Consider the following 19,359-nt stretch of genomic DNA (forward strand, 5'->3'; position numbering starts at 1 on the left):
ACCTCCAGAACCAAAGCATCGTAGGCTCCACCACACCCGGTAACCAAAGAACCATCGGCTCTGGAACCGAGGCATCAACACCTTCATCATGATGAGCGGATGCTTCCACCACTGGAGCCAGACGTCACCTCTCAAGCCTGAGCATCAATTCTGACACAACATCACCGCTCTTCTACAACGACCCACCAACCCAAACCCGTTTACCCAGTGTTGGCTGCCTCTCTGCTGGCACCGCCTGCTCACCACCCTCCAGAACCGACCTAGCAAGATCAGAGTGATTCTTTGGATTCGAATGACTCCCCCAATTCTGGCGCAGCCTCAGTGTTGTTGGCTGGTACTCCCCGGTTGATTACTATTCTAGAGTTGGATGCTGCTGACCCTCATCCCTGCTCTCCCTCTCTGGACCTTCAGACTTATTCGGAACTTATCCTAGTCTAGCCAAGGCACTCGAGCTGCAAGCTCAGAGCCCTCCTCCACAGCACTCTGATCCTCATTATGATCAGATAGGCAAGGCTAACACTACCCTAGTTCAGCTTGCTATAGTGCCCTGCCTGGTAAACGTTGCTGAAGGACTTTGGGAAAGACTTTCCACTGTGCCTCCAGATTCTAAGCAGGTGGAGATTTAGCACAACATTTTCAACACAGGGATGAACTTCCTGGCCAAGCATCTCACACCCAACTCTATGGTAATTGATGCCTCCCAAAGTCTAAGGGACACCAGCCTTCAGTCTCCCAATAACGGGAAAGAGTGGACACTGGACGCGGTGGGTAGGAAAGTTTACTGCACTGCCTTATCCCTTGGAAATGCTAATTATCAAGGCAGATATAGTAGACACCTTGGAAGTGAGCTGCAACCCTTCCTGGACAAACTGCCTGAAGACTGTCATGCACAAGCCAGTTGAGTACACCAAGAGGCTCTTGCGGTCGCTACTCAGCAAATGCGAGCTGTATGCCACAGAATGCTCCACCCGCCAGGTATCAGCAACAGTCTCCATCCACTGCCACACTTGGCTATGCTCTGTAGGCCTACCTGACGATGCTGGGGCCCATATAGAGGACCTTCACTTTGACTGTGACAGTTTGTTCAACACCAAAACCGATAACATTATGGAAGACCTACAGAAGAAGAGGAATGCAGCCAAGTGTCTGGGGGTATATCCCCAACCAACCCAACAATAATTTTGCTACCCTTACAGATACTCTATGCTGTATCAACGTATGCCTGAAAGACCGTGTTACACCTCTCCTGCTTTGGCAACATACACCACTAAGGCATCTCGTTCCAAATATTGTCAGCCAACTGCCACCAAGCGCACTGACTGCAAGGCAAAACAGTCTTTCTGACCTCCTTCTGCCGAAGTTCCTGCAGGCTCCCCATTCAACCACTTGCGCTTCTGCCCTCAGTGGCAATTCATAACATCCAACAGTTGGATTCTGTCTATATAGTTCAGCACGGATACGCAGTAGAATTTCGCTCACTACCCCCATTTGGCACATCCAAACCCAGCCCCACCATCCCCAACTCTGTGCCTCAAAGTATCTACTCTCCTCAGCAGAGACTCCATAGAACCAGTCACCTGGCTACGAACATAATTTTTTTCTCCTGCTACTTTACTGTCCCCCCAAAAAAGGATGGAGGCCTCCGCCCTATCCTTGACCTTTGCAACATCAAATTTGAACACAACCTCCAAATTCCACGTGACCATCCTCCCACTTCTCTAGCAGAAGACTGGTTCACAGTCATCAACCTGCGGGACACCTGTTTTCATATCCACATCTATCCGAACCACAGCTGTTTTCTCTCCTTCCCCCTTGGGCCTAGCCTTCCAAGTCAAGGCACTTCCCTTCAGCTTCTTCACTGCTCTACAAACGGCTCGGTGCCCATAGCAGCCTACCTGCACAGGCCAGGCATCAGCATCTATCCATACATTGATGACTGGTTGCTGGTCGCGCCCTCCCGACACAAGGCCAAGCAGGATGTGTCTTTTGCTCTGCAGATTCTGTAGAACCTCAGCCTTTGCATCAACCTGCAAAAGTCCATCCTTCATCCATGCAGAATGGTTCCTTTTATCAGAGCCATTTTGGACTCCCACTCGGGCCACACTTTCTCCCTGTGGAGAGACCACACAAGATGGCTGCCCTGGCTGCTGCTTTCTCCCCGAATGCCCTTGCCACAACCTTGCAAGCACAGAAGCTGCTGGGCCTCATGGCATCTTCCACCTCTGTTCCACATGCCAGGAGCCATTCTTTGGTGTGCCCTAGCCTTCTCTACTGCCAGGACATGATCTGTTCGCAAGACTGAAAGACTTTAACCTACACACAGGGCTCAGCACATTCCATACACACTGTTGTCCTTGATGGTCTTCCTGCATGGTGTTCCCTTTGAAGACATCTGTGCTGTTGCCACGTGGGCCCAGGCTCCTACGTTCATCTCTCATTACTGCCTCGATACCCGTGAACGTTCTTCTACCACTGTGGCTAGAGTGGTGTTGGCCTCCATCCTTACATGACAGCCCTCCAGCTGATAAGTGAGTGTGCTACTCACCCATTTGTGTGCATTCATGGAAACCACAATGAAGAAAGATAGGTTACTTACTGTAACTATGGTTCTTTGAGTGAATCGCCATGAATCCACATCTCCCTACTGCCTTCCCTCTTGTCATGCTGCTTTTTAGTGGTGGCAGGGGAACTGAGGGTTGACGGGTCCTCTAAAGATCTCTTGATTTTCCAGCTGTAAAAGGTTCCAAAGATTGTGCAAGTGCTAACCCATTAGATCCACTTGAAGAACTATAGTTACAGTTGGTAACCTATCGGCATATCTACATTTCTATGCATAAACATTAATCCAGTTTTCAGACTTAACCGCAAAACAGTGAATCATGAAAAATAGCATAAATCAAATTGGTTATTCAGAACTTTAAACTGAATGTTAGTGAAATGTTCAGTAGTTAATATGTAGTGGCAAATAAAACAGAATGTCTGTAGACCGACTAGAAACTTTTGCCATCTACCTATAAAGCAAATCCCAACTTAAGCTGTTTTTACTTTTTTGAAAACAGATGTGTATTTTAAGCTTTTGACAGTGCTACCTTAGCTTTGTTCCAAAGCACTTATTTCATACTGAATAAGGAAAAAAAATCTTGATACTCTGGAAAAAACTGTGGGTAGGGCCTTCCTCTTTGGAATCAGACTGAGTTTAAAGTCCCACTTGGTTGCTCAGTGATTTTGAGCCACGGAATCTAATACATGGAGTAGCTTTGGTGGTAAAAGTTCAGACTTTCAGAGAAGGGGCAGGATTAAAGCAGAGCAGTGATGTTTCTAGCTTGAAACATTGTGGTTGTCTATAGAGCCTTTTATTTGTCCCAAGTTCCAGTATGGCCACAAGAAGATAGGTCACACTGAAGTAATTGTTGCCTAGTATTCTGCAGCTTTGATAATCTTTGTATGAAATATGTCGTATGGATTTTATGGTATTTCTGAGCACTTGTTGGTACAAAATAAATTTATTTGAAATGTTACACATAGTTCACTTTTCCCCCTAAAACTTGTATGACTCATTCCAGAAACAATGGCTGTTAACTTAAGCTCTTTCACTAGTAGCATTTAAGCAACTTGGAGACGGTTGATGTATTTTTAACTTCAGGAGTGTTGCCAGCAAGTGTAAGACAGCTGGTTTCTCTCTCTCTCTCTTTCCTCTTTTTTTTCCTTTCTTTTTTTTGGCCATTGGCCGTCGTGGAGCAGCAGAGCACACATGTTATCATCCTGGCACAGGCCTAAGTAGAAAGGTGTTACGTAACATGTTGCTCTCTGAGGGTTTAGAATAAGCTGCCTGGACTTATGTGGGTTTTGTTGTTGTAGGCTGCAGATATTTTCAAAACATGCATAGAATTTGTTCATAGCATGAATTAACCCTTGGAGAGCAAGGGGTTGTGTTGCTCTGTTTTGGGATAACCTGTAGTACTAGTTTTGGGTTTTCTTAAAGATTGTGCAGAATAATTTAAAGGGACTGGTTGCATTGAAAATTAGATAAAACTGTAACCCATTTGAGGGGAGTGTTTCTTAAAAGTCTGAATTATTAAAATACTAAGTTTTTCTGGTTCTGTTGTCTTGCTATATAAAGTCTTGGTTATCTTTACCGTCTAAAGCAGCAGTCCCGAAACTTTTGGGGACCGCGGACTGGCTGAGCCTCTGAGGAAGGCGGGGCACCCCATGTGCGCTCTCAGGTACATGCGTGAAGGCATGGGGGAGTGCTCACGCTGGCATGCATGTGTGCTCGCAAAGCAGCGGTGGAGAGGGGGCGGGAGGTCTGTCTCCATGGCCTGGTCCGGCTCAGGCCACGGGCTGGCACCGGGCCACGGACCAGGGGTTGACAACCTCTAGTCTAAAGGATTCAGTTGTATCATGTGAACAGATGTGGATATAAATATTCTCTGAATACTGTAATATTCTCTGAATATTCTCGTGGTTCTTAACCTTTGTTACTCGGATGCTTTTGAACTGCAACTCCCAGAAACCCCAGTCAGGACAGCTGGTGGTGAAGGCTTCTGGGAGTTGCAGTCCAAAACTCCTGAGTAACCCAAGGTTAAGAACCAGTGCTCTAAACTACTAATCACAGACACGGTTATGATTAGCGATGGGCACAAATGGCAAACTGGCAGTACATGCCCGTTTTATTTGGCGTTCAGCACTCCCCAGCCCCATCTCCTCTAGCAGGCACCGACTTAGATCAGCGCCTGGAAAAGTTGGGGTAGGGAAGCCAGGGTTCTGCCTCGGTGTGGTCACCTGCCGGAAGAGTGGCAAGCACCTGTTTGGCCGAAAAATGGTTTCGTAGTTCGTGTTCATCTCTAGTCACCATATAAATTGGACATTAGTGCTAAGAGACTTAACATGGATCCTGCAAGGTCACATCAGTGGGCAGATATTTTTATGTAAACAGAGCCTAAATTATGAGGCATAAATTCAATCAACTAATCAGTTTGTTGTTGTTGTTATTGTTGTTGTTGTTGTTTTGCTCTGCTCTTCATTCCTTAGTGCAGATGCCTAACAACCGTGATCTGTGGGTCAGAGTTTGTCTTATTTTTACTGTCAGATGAATTTCAGATGGCCTCCCTTCTTTCACACTTTTCTTTACCGTATCTGTTTAGAAAGGGCTGCTCTCCTCTATGACAGTAGGGCGTTGGATCTTGATGCGCAGTTCTAAAAATGCCTAACTTTCTCCATCAGGTATGAAGTTCACACGAGCAAAAATAGTCGCTGTTACCACTTACATGGGTTTTAAAGGTAGAAGTCATCTGTTACATCCTTCACTGTTGGTCCTTTGGAGAGTCTTAGGACATTCTAAATATGAATTAGATAGACTGTAATGTAATTGAACTTTTTTGTTCAGTGTGTGGACCCAGCAGACAGAAGCATCAAACAGTGTTTATTTTGTAGTTCTTTCTGCAGCAGGCAGAGGTATTGTCATTCTGGAACACTCTTTTCTTCCATGGCATAGTGGTGTTGATACCAAATGTAGTTAACAGAATTTTCTGAACAAAGCTGTGTTAACATATATATTGTTTTTAAAGTAACAAATTGTAACATCTAAAGCAGAGTTACAAATTGTGTCATCTACAGCAGGAGATTAAATATACAAAAAAACCCCTGATATTCTAGCTAAATATTGCAGTTTGTTGGAGATATTGTGGCAAGGTTTATGATTATTTAAGCCGATAGGGATGCACAAAGCATACTTGGTTTACTTGAATCCCTTCTCAGATAGGCGTCTCTCGCTTCGTTCCCTCCAAATATGTTGTGCTGCAACCAGTGTCATTTTTATCATGGCCATGATGGCTAGAGATGAGTGTTATAAACCAGCATATTTTTGGGGGGGGGGGGAACAAGAGCAGAACGAGCAAACTTTTGGGGTTCCAGATGTTGCTGAACTCCAGTCCTCATTGGCCTCTCCAGTATGGACATTGGCAAGATATTATGGGAAGAGAGTTTGTGAACATCTGGAAGGCCAAAGGCTTCCCACATCTGCTTTAAAGGAAGAGCTTATGTTTTATAGAATGCCATATTGTACAGGCCTCTTAAGTTAAATCTAGTAATCATCAATAAATGCCTGCTTCTCTTTTTTTGCCAGCAGAATGACTCATTATGAAGGGAACATATTTTCTTCCCTTCCTCAAAGAACAGAACTTTCATTCAGCTGGTGCTACATTAAAAAGTAAGAAGGCTGACTTCTGAAACTGCTAGTGTAGGCAACTGCCAAATGTTCAGAGCATGTGAACGATGTTACAAATTTTGGGGAGCAGGGAGCAAATGAATGCCATCCATCTTCATCTTAAAACAGTCAGAATTCCAACTCCAGTTATTTTGATGGCATAACCGTTGTCCCAGCTGACATCATGGTAAAAATTCCCACATCTGGCCTCTGAGATTTAGGCACTCAAGGTTTTATTGGGCATGCACATAATGAGGCTTTACCAGTTGTTTCCAAAGGATTCATGTAAGATTGGTCATTATGGAGTCTTGCTGCTGTATCTCTCGCCCTAGTGGCAAAGCTTGTAATGCTGCCAAGCTCTTTGCCATTGCAATAAGTTGGAAACCCCTCCCCCCAAACTTAAGTGATTACAGTCAAAATACCTTTGGAATTTGATCTAGACTCAGCAGTAAACCTGAATCATTCCTAGCTGCCCTTCCCTTCCCTGTTTGTTCTTCTCTTAAATGTATAATTTACTCATTGTGATGGAACTCTGGACGCGGTGGTTTACTACACTTTCTAGAGAAAATTGCACTAGCAGGGTGGATTTGATTTAAGTCAGATCAATTTAGCTCATATTTAAATCACTGCAGGGTGGATAAAAGTGATTTTTTTAAATAAAAAAATCATATTTAAATTAAATATATATATATAATTTATTTTTATCCACCCTGCAGGGATTTAAATTGTGATTTTTAAATCAGTTTTCTTTAAATCAAATCCACCTTGTCATCACTAGGCAATTTTCTCTTGGTAAGTCTTCAGCCTAATGAAGAGCTGTGGCAGAAGGGGCATTTGAAGGAAATTGGTTACAGAGAAGTCTTAGATATGTCTAACATTTCAGCATGTCTAATGTTCTTACATTTCAGTTTTCTGGAATGGAAAATTGTCCCCCAGTACATTAACAACTATATCAATAAAGGTTTGTTTGAATAAAAAAAGTTTCTGACAGGTGCTGGAAAATAAAACATATACCTGCTCTCACATCTAACATCACTGAGAACTGATACTCCTTTGATTGATCTCTATATGGATTTCAGGTCCTTAAAGGACTCTCTTGACCTCAAAAGCTAGAAGCTGATGGGGAAGCAAGTCTTGTCTGGGATATCTTAGTCTCAGATTGCTAAAAGTAACTTACTGTGGTATTCCCAATTACTATGTTATGGATGTAAAAGCTGGAGAGTGAAGAAACCTGACAGAAAAAGAATTGATTTATTCAGAATGTGGTGTTAAAGGAGAGCTTAATAGATATGCATTGTCATAGAGACAAATAGAGGTTTACTAGATCAAATCAAATCACCTTTTCTGAAAGCAAAAATGACAAAACTGAGGCTTGTTCTTTGGGCACATCATGAGAAGACAGGATTCACTGGAAAATTTAGTAATCCTGGCGGAAGTTAAAAGCAGCAGGAAAATAGCAAGACAGAACAGGAGGTGGATTGGCACAACGAAGGAAGCCATGGTCTTTAGCTTGAAAGTCCTGAGCAGGAATATTAATGAGAGGTTGCAATAAGTAAGAAAAAAACCTGATGACAGATAAAACATCACGCTATCTGCAATCCTTAAATCTTTTCCTAAGCGTTATATGCCGATTTTAAAAAAGCAGTTCCAGGCAACAAGTGAGGCACAACATTGTGCACTAAATCTTCCTTCCATGCAAGCAGCTGTATTTGAAATTGTCTTCCACTGAATTATAGGGCTTTGGCTTCTTTAACTGATCTGTTTTTGAAGGTAAAGCTAAGACATCTTGTAAATACCCACTTGTTGGAAACAGAAAATGAATGCTAATCTTCTAAAATTCTTTCCGAATGGAGCAGCCAGATGAAATGCCTAAAAGAAATGTTTTTTAAAAAATGTTTTTAGGAGATTAGGGAATGTCTGATATGGATACTGCAGCTTGGCATATATGGGTATCACTGTGCTAAACATCAACAAGAAAGATCTGAATATCAAATGGAAGTCATTACTGGGTGTGGAGTACCACTTTGACACACACACTTTGCAACTTAGGTGTACTAATGAACCATTGGGGCTATGTATAAATGTATTCAAAAATTGCCATGTAATCTCATTGTTAAGTCTGAGGAAGTGGACTTGATCCACAAAAGCTCACATTAAACAAAAACAGTTAGGTTTTAAGGTGCCACAATTTTTTTTGTCTTTTTATTTTTGCTGTATCAGTGGAAATGAAAATCAGCAGCATCTGGAGGGCTGGGCTGTTTTCACCCCTGCTGTAATCAAAGGCAGAGTATTTTTTTTACACATCATTTTTGGAGGACAGTAGCAGTTGTTGGGATTTATAAACTTGGGTTGCCCAATGTATGTGGCTTTACAAAGGCTGGTCCAGCTGAAAATACTTTCTGCTACTTTTGTCAAATGTTTTCCCTAGCTCTGTTTGTTTCTTTATATCAACATAACATTAAACGATCATACTTTTTAATTTTACTCTTGTAAATTATGTAAAGCAGTGGTCCCCGACCTTGGGCCTCCAGATGTTCTTGGACTTCAACTCCCAGAAATCCTGGCCAGCAGAAGTGGTGGTGAAGGCTTCTGGGAGTTGTAGTCCAAGAACATCTGGAGGCCCAAGGTTGAGAACCACTGATGTGAAGGATAAAGAATTTACATTTATCTGGGAAGATCAAGAAGGCTTCCGAATTGTAATCTTAGAATTGCTGAGCTGGTACCCTTTGGTTCATCAACGCCAACCCTTGTTAGGGAGGCACAGTGGGGGAATCAAATCCCCAACCTCTGGCTCGGCATCCAGAGTCTTAAACCACTGAGCTATCCAGCCTTTTCGATGTGGCCATATTATAAATGAACCATAGCATCCTCTGTAGGTTGGCAGATGAGGGGCTGAATCCTTCAATGCATGTCTGTAATACAATCTACTTGTTGAAACAGAAGTGCTTTGTAATCCATAAGAGAATACAGGGAAGTAACTCTGTTAGTTTTTAAGGTGCCACAATTCCTTTACTCTGTATTCTTTTTCTGAAAGAGAATAAGACCGCCCTCTTTCAGTTCCTCAACTGCCTTTTCAGTAAGCACAGAAATCTCATGGCCTTATGGACAACAGGCAATTTACTTTGCCCTTCCTGTGCCAAAAGGTATGCTTTCCCCTGCATAAAATTCCTAGTCACTGTGGTGACCAGATAAATAGTGCCAGATAAGACTTTCGTCTTACAGCAAAGATAGGTAACAGAGCCTTGATCTCATGTTTCTTCTCAAACTAGTGATTGCGTTCCTTCTCGTCTTTTGCCACCTCCTAGGCCAGTGATCAGAAACATTTGACTCTCCAGATATTTTAAAATATAGTCCTCAGAGTTCTTTAAACTGGCTGGCTTGCCATTCAAAATATCTGGTGAGCCAAAGGTTTCTTTTGCACCAGAGATAGTGCAAAATCTTCAAGATGGTTGTTATCTTGAGTAGGCAGGTTGATGATACTGAAGTGTGTGTCAAGTTCCAAAGGCTCCGGATAGCTGAGGAAATTAAGCAAGGCACTCTATCTTCTGTGGGTGTTTTCTTAAGTTTGTTTGAGAAAGGCTCTTTTGCCTTGGAAAGGATGCTTTTCACATGTTTAGAGGCACTTTGTCCAAGGCTGTCAAATATTTACTAGATGAGACAACCATAGGTAAAGGTAAAGGTTCCCCTTGACATTTAGTCCAGTCGTGTCCGACTCTAGGGCGTGGTGCTTATCCCCGTTGTCAAATTGCTAAAGAATTTGGACTGCAGATTTTATTGCTGCATGAAAGACAGGTCTCCATATGATCCAGCATGGAATTTGTTTGTTTTTTAAAGCTTTTGAGAGATACTGGGCATGGGATTTATTGACCATTTTGTAAAGTAGCTTAATTAAAAATTAACTAGTGGCATATACTGTATGTGTAATATCTTTTAACCAACAAAACCAAACCTTGATTAACAGATCAGTCAACTATTATTGAACAGGAATATTGACTGTTCAGTAGTATTTGACTCATCGGTTAGTCAAGTTGTGTTGGTTAAAAATGTGACAGTTTAAATTTCTGGAGTTTGCGCTGTATGGATTATTCCTCCTAGGATGCAGGCCTTATGTTTTGGATGGATGCTCTTCAAACTACATAAAAGCTGTTTGAAATATCTCCCTTAAGTCTGTATCTCAGGGAGACTGAAGTATTTTCATTGGATAGTTGCTTATATTTACTGATCTGAGACAACTACAGCAGTGGTATTTCTATTAATGATTGACGTGAATATTTTCTTGGAATTCTTTCTTCACTAAAAACAGAACAATAATAATTTAGTTTGATGGTTGTAGGTTTTTCATGCTGTTTGGTCGTGTTCTGGAGATCCAGCCATGAAAGCCTTCGAGAATACAAAAATTTAGTTTGCTTCATAGTAATTTATCAGTTAAAGCATAGGAAGGATCAACACCTCCATAAAGGTCATTTTAAGTAGTTACATATTTCAGTAGAGAAGGGATGAGAAATGACAAACAGCATGAAGCAGTCATAGTATATTTGGTGGGTTTCGTTTTTCTAAAAGACTTATCGTATGGCATGTAATATTTAATTTGTGAGTAGAAGAAAGTGCATGAATATAAATGGTAGAAACTGGTTGCATATGTAGAGAAGATCAAACTGAAAATGGACATGGACATAAGGATACAAAACCACTGTAGTTATTCCTTTTAATAGCAAAAAGAAGCAGTGTGTGTCAAGAAGTTCAAAGGCAAAATGAGGACACTGAAAAACAAGGAGATGTGAAAACCCCAAAGTTTATAGAATAGGGAGCACAGTGCCTTTGAGCAGCCCAGTACTGTACTGGCAACAGACTGGATACTGCTTCATTCAGAGTTCATTTGGCTGGTTGCAACAGATGTGGCCAATTGACAGTCCATAGTCATTGCTGGACAGGTTGAAATATTCACAGTGTTTAATTAGTAGGACTCCAAGGAGAATGGGGATTATGCTGCAATAAATCTGTTAGGTTTTAAAAAGCTGAAATACATATTAGTAGTGTTCATTTAGCAATACTGTTGGAGAGAAGCTGTGTTTACAAACAGAGGCCAGAATCATGTTCCTTATTTACAAATGTGTAACTCACTGTAGCAAATTGTTGCTTTCTAGATTAAGAGGAATATATCTGAGTTATGCTTCATTAGTTAGTTGTCTGTGGTCATTTGAGCATTTCCACCTATGCACACATAAATCGCCAACTGGATTCTGGCCAGAGAAATCCAAATAAGTAATAGGTGTGTGATAATGTGGAAGACAGGAGGGCCTGGCGTGCTCTGGTCCATGGGGTCACGAAGAGTCGGACATGACTTAACGACTAAACAACAACAAAAGAAATAATCCAAATGTCAAACATTGTGAGCAAGCAGTCAGAATCCTGTTAATGATTTGGAAATGCCTAGTATTGTGTTACTCACCATGGCAAACTGCTGCAAGGAATAAGGCACTTGGCTGTAGTATTGGGCACATCTTTTTTAGTTGGCAGCCTGGTGAGCAACACAGCTTAATCACAAGTAAATCACCAACAGGATTCTGGCCAATTTTTCTAGTTAAATGTATTACATAGGTATAAAGATGTGCCCTAAATGAGGAGGAATCTATTGATAGTTCTTCTAGGCCAGCCATTTTCAACGGGGGCCCTGGCACATTTGAAGGGGGCCACAGACTGGAAATAATTTTTAATACACCACCTTTGTTATGTGACTTGTACAATCCTGACTCAGCCTGTATTTCTTCCATATTGTGTTTATGGCTGTGGCCAAATAAAGATTGAGAGTGGCTGTTCTTGGCATTTGTTAGGAGTCATGGCAGCAGTTGCACTAGCTGTAAATTTAGGATTTCAGATTAAAACATTTGTAATGAAATATATTTAGTTGTGGTTGCTGGGTTTGCCATGCTCCATCTTTTGCTCCTCTTGAAGTCTGGCATTAGGGTCATTCTGCATGAAATGTTAATTTTGCAAAACAAATTATAGCCAATTGGTTTTAAAACTAAAGTGCTTTCTCTTTCAAAGGCTGCCCAGCTTAAACGGGCCAAGCCCTTTCCAACATCCATGTGCAATGCTGACTCATCACCAGAATCCCATTATGTACTTGGGCATAGTTTTTAATAGTTGTTTTTCATTCATCAGTGAGTGATGGCCCATTCCACAGAGTGCTGCTCTTCCTTTTACTCGAGCACATAGGCCAGAATTCTGTTGGTTCTTTATGTGGGATAAGTGCAGTGGCACAAATTGCAGTGGCAAATGGATGCTAATGAGTCACCACTTGTATTCCTTGTGATGCACCAGTTGCCTGACTTGGCATATGTGGAGGAAAACAAATGGCAACTTGTTAACTGGCAGAAATTTGACAATACAATTTACACCAAGACATTTCTACCGATGTAAATAATCAATAGGATTCTGGCCTCTGTCTAGCACAGATTCCTGGTTTTGGGTGTTCAGTTTTTGGAAGGTGATGCACAGCTCCCATCATCCTTGACTGTTGGTCATTTTGGTTGGGGCTTCTGGGAGCTGAAGTTCAATCACTATGTGGGAACTTACAACCGGGAATCACTGACCTAGAACTGGGGTTTCTCCTGGCTATACCTTGCACTGTCTTTAAATAATAATCACTCTAACATTTTTCATGGGGTTATTGTGATGATAAGATGGGGGGGGGGTATGGTCAGTCTAAAATTGTATGCACAGCCTGCGTAATTAAATTGTATCCTGCCCAGAGGGTTCTTTAAGCACTATGGGACCGTATATAAGCAACACACTATTTTGTTGCTGATCACTTTGAAAGAAATGTGAGTTATAAATATAATAATCAGCTTTTTTCATGTAAGGTTTATACGTTCCTAGTTCTTTATGAACATGCTTCTATTTTGTACTTCTATATCATTTACAAGGACATTTCCTCCTCTTTCTAGAATCCAGCAACTATCACCAGGATACTCCTTAGTCATTTCAACTGGGATAAAGAAAAGCTGATGGAGAGGTAAACAAAATTCTTCTTTAACTGAAAGATATGTCTGAAACACCGTGAGATTTTGGATTCTACTAGCATAAAATATTCTCGGATTTTTGGCACCTTGGGCTTTTCTACATAAAGAAAACTGTGCCCAAATCACCTGGAATGTACATATAATTCAGGAGCTGTATGCACATGATGAAGGAAGTTAGTGGAAAATATGTTGGGGGGATATCAGTGGAAGGAGCAAGGGTGAGATTCGTGGAAGCTTCCTGATCCTAAGAGATTATATGTGTGAGGTATATAAATATATTAGTCGAAATGTGCAGTCCTCTTAAAGACTTTATGGTCACTTATGTGAACATGTACAGTATATGCTCCCATGTTAATGCCGATATGTGTTTATGTTTTGCATTTTGTTATTGGATAGCCTGATTTTCTCTCTTCTGTATGCACTGATGTTGGGGTCTGTTACTCTTGAGTAGATACGAGCACAAACCATGGTTCAGCAGTTTGAAGGATCTGGTTTACGTGTGTTGTACTGGCGCCCCAGATTCCCCACCTTCTCCCATGGGTGCCCACTAAGGGGCAGCACCTTGGGCTCTGTCCTGGCACCTCCTCTTGAGTAGTGGGTGCCCACCGGAGGAGTCAGGGCAGGGAAACTCGGAGCGCCAAGACAACACCTATTGGCCTGATCCTCCAAACTGTGGTTCATATTCATCTCTTTTCTTGAGTGATGCAGAGAGCCCGATATTCTGGGCAGAATCCAAACGTGGAAATGTTATTTTCCAAAGCAGCAACTGCCAGAATCCCCTAAAACACATGGCTGCTGGGATTTTCCAAGCTCTAGGCAAAATCACCTAGTTTATATCAGGAATTATAAGATGTACAGGGCTTGAAAAATTTTAGAATGTCTCACCAGTCAGTCAAAAATTTCACCAGTCAGCATGACTGGACTGTAGCCTTGCAATTTACATTTACATTTAAACTAGGCACTTTCTACATAACAATGCATACAAACCCAAAATAAATATACCCTCAGAACCTGCGTGTCGGTGGGGTCATGAAGCTTGCATTTTAATACCTTTCTTTTGAATGTCTCCAGCAAAAATAAAACTGAAAGCAAAAGCACCGGGCCTATTAAGGAGCCAGGTCGTTTGGTTGAAATTGGGAGCAGGGAATCTCCATATTCTCCAGCATGGGACTACTCTACATTCTCTTGCAGAGCTATAGATCTATGTGCCACTCGAACTCTCTTCTCCCGAGAAGAGGGCTGTTTTTCCTTTTACAATGGGAATGGGGAGGGGAGGACTGCAGGATCAGAGAGGGAGGGAGGGAGGGAGCTGTGGCTCCTCAAGCAGCGTTTTTTCACTCATGAGTGGATTTTTCAAGCCCTGAAGATGTAGCTTTGTAAGTGCTGCCTTTGAGCACTGGGTTCAGAAAGGAAAGGTAGAAACGAAGGAGTTATTACACACCAAAATGGTCTTTCTCAAAGCAGTTGCTTCTATGCCTCTTAGGAACAGCTTGAAGTTCTGTTCATTCTGCTCCAACTATGATTTAAGGAGTGACCGGGTGACAAACGTGGGTGCATTAGACACTTCTGAAACTTATTCAACTGAAAATATAGAACACACCAGAGTGAATAAAAGCCAATGATTTTTTTAAAAATCAAATTGATTTAAATCATGATTTTCATATGCAAAAATCAATTTTTTTACTTAAACCATCCAAAAATTAGGTTTCTTTAAAAAAATTAAATCATGATCAAATCAATTCGATTTAAATCAAACCAGCCCTGGAACACACTGTTGTTGTTGTTTTTAATAAGGTGTTTAAATGTCCATATTCCAAAAGTCCAATGTATTGTTATTTCAGCAACCCCACCTCTGTTTTATTGCCAGCAGGAGTTGTAGTTTTTCAGCAGAGAATCCTTCTGATTGATTCCAGTCTTGAGTTTGAAGGAAATAGAACAGATAAAAAGAGAACTAGGTTAAAGAATAGATGTGCCCTCTAATTTTCAGCCCGTTGGTGGGTGTGCCTCCACTTCTCATGTCTCGTGCACACAGCTTCTGACTACACACACACACACACACACAGAGAGAGAGAGAGAGAGAGAGAGGAAAGCTGCCTGGAAGGAGGCAAAGTCATATGTAGTCGTGCATCTTAGAGGGAACCTCGGGTCCTTCCTCTGGTTATAGAAACTCAATAGCTGTGTTTCACATTTCAGAGTATTCTCAAATGAAGATCAGGTGGATTTTCTTTCTTTCTTTTTTTTAATCTATATTTGTCCTCTGTGTTTGTACAGGTACTTCGATGGTAACCTGGAGAAGTTATTTGCCGAATGTCACGTAATTAATCCTAGTAAAAAGTCTCGAACACGTCAGATGAACACCAGGTCATCTGCACAGGACATGCCGTGCCAGATCTGCTACCTGAACTATCCTAACTCGGTGAGTGCCGTCGGGAAATATTAATCAAATTGCTTGCTTAAAACGCGTGTTGCACTTGGTCATTAAAAATATTGTCTGTGTGTGTAAACTGCAGTGGAAAACAATTTGTGCTTAGACAGCCGGCAGTCTTTCTCCCCTACACAAACACACCTCCCTGCCTGATTAATAGGTTAAAAAGGCAGTGTCTTGCTGGCAGAGTGCACGCCGTGCATTCAGAGTCTCCTGGGATCAATCAGTACCGTTTTGATGTAGGGTGAGGGAAGAGTCCTGCCTGAAAGGTCGAAGAGACATTGCTGTCGGTTAGAGCTGAAAATGCTGGGGCAGGTAGACCAAAGGTTGGACTCAACGTAAAATTGCTTCCTATGTTTCCTTCTTTTTTCCTCTCAAATGCAGGCAGTAGCAATCTAGCTGTCTTCCCTCTGATATGCTAGTTTTCCATATGCAATTTTGTTTCATAAGAGCATTCAAACCCATTTTCCCCGTGTCTGCTATTAATGAATAGCGTGCTCTTTTAATTATTTTATTTTCCTCCTTTTCGCCAGGGCTGGGATCTGTGCTGTCTTACAATGTACCCTGTTTCCCCTAAAATAAGACCTAACCTGAAAATAAGCCCTAGTGTGATTTTTCAGGATGCTGGTAATATAAGCCCTACCCCAAAAATAAGCCCCAGTTAAGTGAAACCCTGCCCTCCACCACTGTGTAGCAACCAGAATAAGATGACATGACTATTTGAATAACATAGATTGTTGTACAGTGGTGCTTCGCATAGCGAGGTTAATCCGTTCCGGATTAACCCTCGCTATGTGAAAGCATCGCTGAACGGATCAAGAAAACCCATTGCGTTCCAAATGGGCCAAAAACTCACCGTTCAGCGATGTTTTCCTATGGCCGGCAGCCATTTTCGCGCCCTTCCCTCGCTTACTGAGGGCGCGAAAACGCTGTGCGTGGCCATTTCGGGGCTTCCGGCGGCCATTTTGGAGCCGCCGAACAGCTGATCCGCGGGTCGCAAAGCGAAGGTCGGTAAGCGAAACGCTTACCGACCTTCGCTATGCGAGTTTCGCCCATTGGGGCCATCGCTTTTCGATCGCAGTTGCGATCGAAAAAACCCCTCGCTATGCGGATTCGTCGTTCTACGGTGCGCTTGTTAAGCGAGGCACCACTTTACATGAAAAAAATAAAACATCCCCTGAAAATAAGCCCTAATGCATTTTTGGAGCAAAAACTAATATATGACCCTGTCTTATTTTTGGAGAAACAGGGTAGATTTAAAAGCAACAACAAAACAGTAGCAATAAAAACCATGGTGGCTGAAATACTGTATTGAGTCACAACTAGAGAAGGCCTGTTGACTTAGTGGAACCTCCAGAGGAGTTGACTTACCAAATCCCTATTTATCCAGGGGGGCTGCTGTAGCTGTGATTTATTGTTGGATTTCACTCAGTAATTTGTAAATATTAAAACAAATTAAATCATTTAATTTTTAATGTAAATTGAGGACAATTTACATTAAAAATTAAATAATCCCTATTAAAACCAATGTACTTGGCAAGCAGTCAGTTGGTGAGAGCCTACAATGAGTGAAAGTTTCCCTCTTGGCCAACATTCCCTCTAATTTTCTGTTAGCATGGGGCAGGAACCCACGTAGGGTTCCGGCTGCAACCAGAAGCAAATGGGTGGGAACTCTGGATCGGCTGTGCAGCCCCAATCCTGTGCTGTGCACCACACAGTTTGGAAGGAAAGTTGCTGTTTTCAGAAAAACAGCAGGGATAACTCTTAATGGATGTATATATGTCAAAAATAATACAGCTTCTGGTTTTTGCACATAGGAATCAGAAAACTAAGTATGTGTTCCATGACTCAGAAGCTTTTGTATGTGTGTTTATGTATATAGTATAGCTAAGTTATCAAAATAGCTCTTTGGAGATCTTTGGTCAATTTCCACACATCTCTACACACACTCACATGTACGAGGGACACTGGGGAAGCCCCACCACACCCTTATTTTCATAGAACCATTGAACCGTAGAACTGGAAGAAATCTCAAAGTTTGTTGAGGCCAAACTAGAAAATCCAGAGCAAATTGTGCCTGTGGGTTTTCTGCTTCAGGTCCCATCATCCCCATCTAACATCTCCAGTTGTCAGGGGATATAAGAGATATAGTTCCAGTGATGTCTGGAGTATCAGATAATCCTAATCACCTGTCTTCAAATTATGTAAAGAAGCCCTTGAGTTGATATTTAAATATACTATGAAAGTCTGCTTTGTAATACCATCTGGTTTTGGAACTTTTAACATTTTAAAAGTTACCTTCAACAGGGTCCATTGTAATTTTTTATTTGTAACAGTATTAAACTTGGGATTATAAATTCTTCAGGGAACTCTCCAATATCCTGAATAATAAGATTTTTTTAAAAAAATTGCAAATGACTTTGAATAGTATTTGAAGAATTTCATCTTCTTGTGCCTCTTTCTTTGCTTTTAATCTGTAATGATGTGTTATGCATTTACCTTTTGCAGCCTACTAGCTTGAGAATGATTTTCTGTCATATAATACTTTTAATTATCTCTTTAAACATGTAGAACAGATCTACTCATTTTGTTCATTCCAAAATGTTGTTTTCATGATTTGGGAAGAGTTAAGCACTAAGCAGTGTGATCCTACACAGGTCTGTTCATTGCATTCAGGGAGACATACCTCTGGGGAATTACGTGTAGAACACTAGCTTCACTTCCATTAATTAAGGAGAGTGAAAACTGTACTTAAACCTTTTCAGCTGAAACTGATCATACCTCTGGGTTCTTACTCTCATGGGCCACAATTCAGCGAACTTTCAGTTACTGGCAATGTTTAGTGAATTTAAAGTGAGATATGTCTAAAATCTTGTGGAAAGAGAGTAAAATGGGAGCGAAGCAGTACAGGAGCTGTGTCAGTGGAAAGACCAAGCACATGTTTTCCCCCCCGAAGTAAAGAACTTATAATTAGTCATTAGTGTTGTTCTGTGTTTTTCATTCATTCTGTCATTAAAACATTTCCTGTTTTCATTTCCATCTCCTGTGTCTCTGCTTATTGTGGTGTCTCACGAGGAGGCCCTGGCCCTGCTGCTTAAAGATCTCTGAGTGTCTGGACACAAGTAGAGTTGGTTGCTTAGGATGACACAGCTTTATGAGACATCAGCTTCCTGCTTATGGAGAAAAAAGCCAGGTGGCAGGACGCTTGACATTTAGAGACTTACGGGTAGTTACGGGTAGAGATGGGGGTATTCATATACGAACATGAATATCCTCGCACAGGTGGAAATAAAGAGGGTCCGGACTGGCCACTCACGATTTCGCTGCTGCTGCCGGCTCTGCGGAGGCTTCCTATTGCGCTGTTCTCCGCAATGGATTAGCCACTCTCCGACCTAGCAGAGAGGCTTGTCATCCCGACTCCTGCCAGGACTGGGTAATCGATTGTGGACAACGGCGAAATTGTGAGTGGTGAGTCTGGATGGACCACAATTTTGGTCCAACAAGCTCGCCACTGACACGAGCTCGTTGGACCGAAATTGTGAGTGGACAGTCCGGCCCCATGGGACCGGACCCTCATTAATTCCACCTTTGCGGGATATTTGAATATGAATACCCTCATCTCTAGATACAGGTAATGACTTGACCAAAGAATTTCATGGTTTCATAAAGTACCATTTTGTCATCTCTTTTGTACTGTAACATGTATC

The 19,359-nt window shown here is 41.8% G+C and overlaps 1 protein-coding gene across 1 annotated transcript in view; it reads left to right on the top strand.

Annotated features, from left to right (window-relative positions):
- ARIH1 (ariadne RBR E3 ubiquitin protein ligase 1) overlaps positions 1-19,359 on the top strand; it is a 51,712-nt gene that overhangs the window by 7,876 nt on the left and 24,477 nt on the right. Inside the window, exons 2-3 of the mRNA XM_072982149.2 lie at positions 13,153-13,220; positions 15,499-15,643. Of these exons, the coding sequence (XP_072838250.2) occupies positions 13,153-13,220; positions 15,499-15,643 (213 nt within the window). The remainder of the gene's footprint in view (positions 1-13,152; positions 13,221-15,498; positions 15,644-19,359) is intronic.

The sequence above is a fragment of the Pogona vitticeps genome, chromosome 12, assembly GCF_051106095.1.
Source record: "Pogona vitticeps strain Pit_001003342236 chromosome 12, PviZW2.1, whole genome shotgun sequence".
Taxonomy (NCBI): Eukaryota; Metazoa; Chordata; class Lepidosauria; order Squamata; family Agamidae; genus Pogona; species Pogona vitticeps.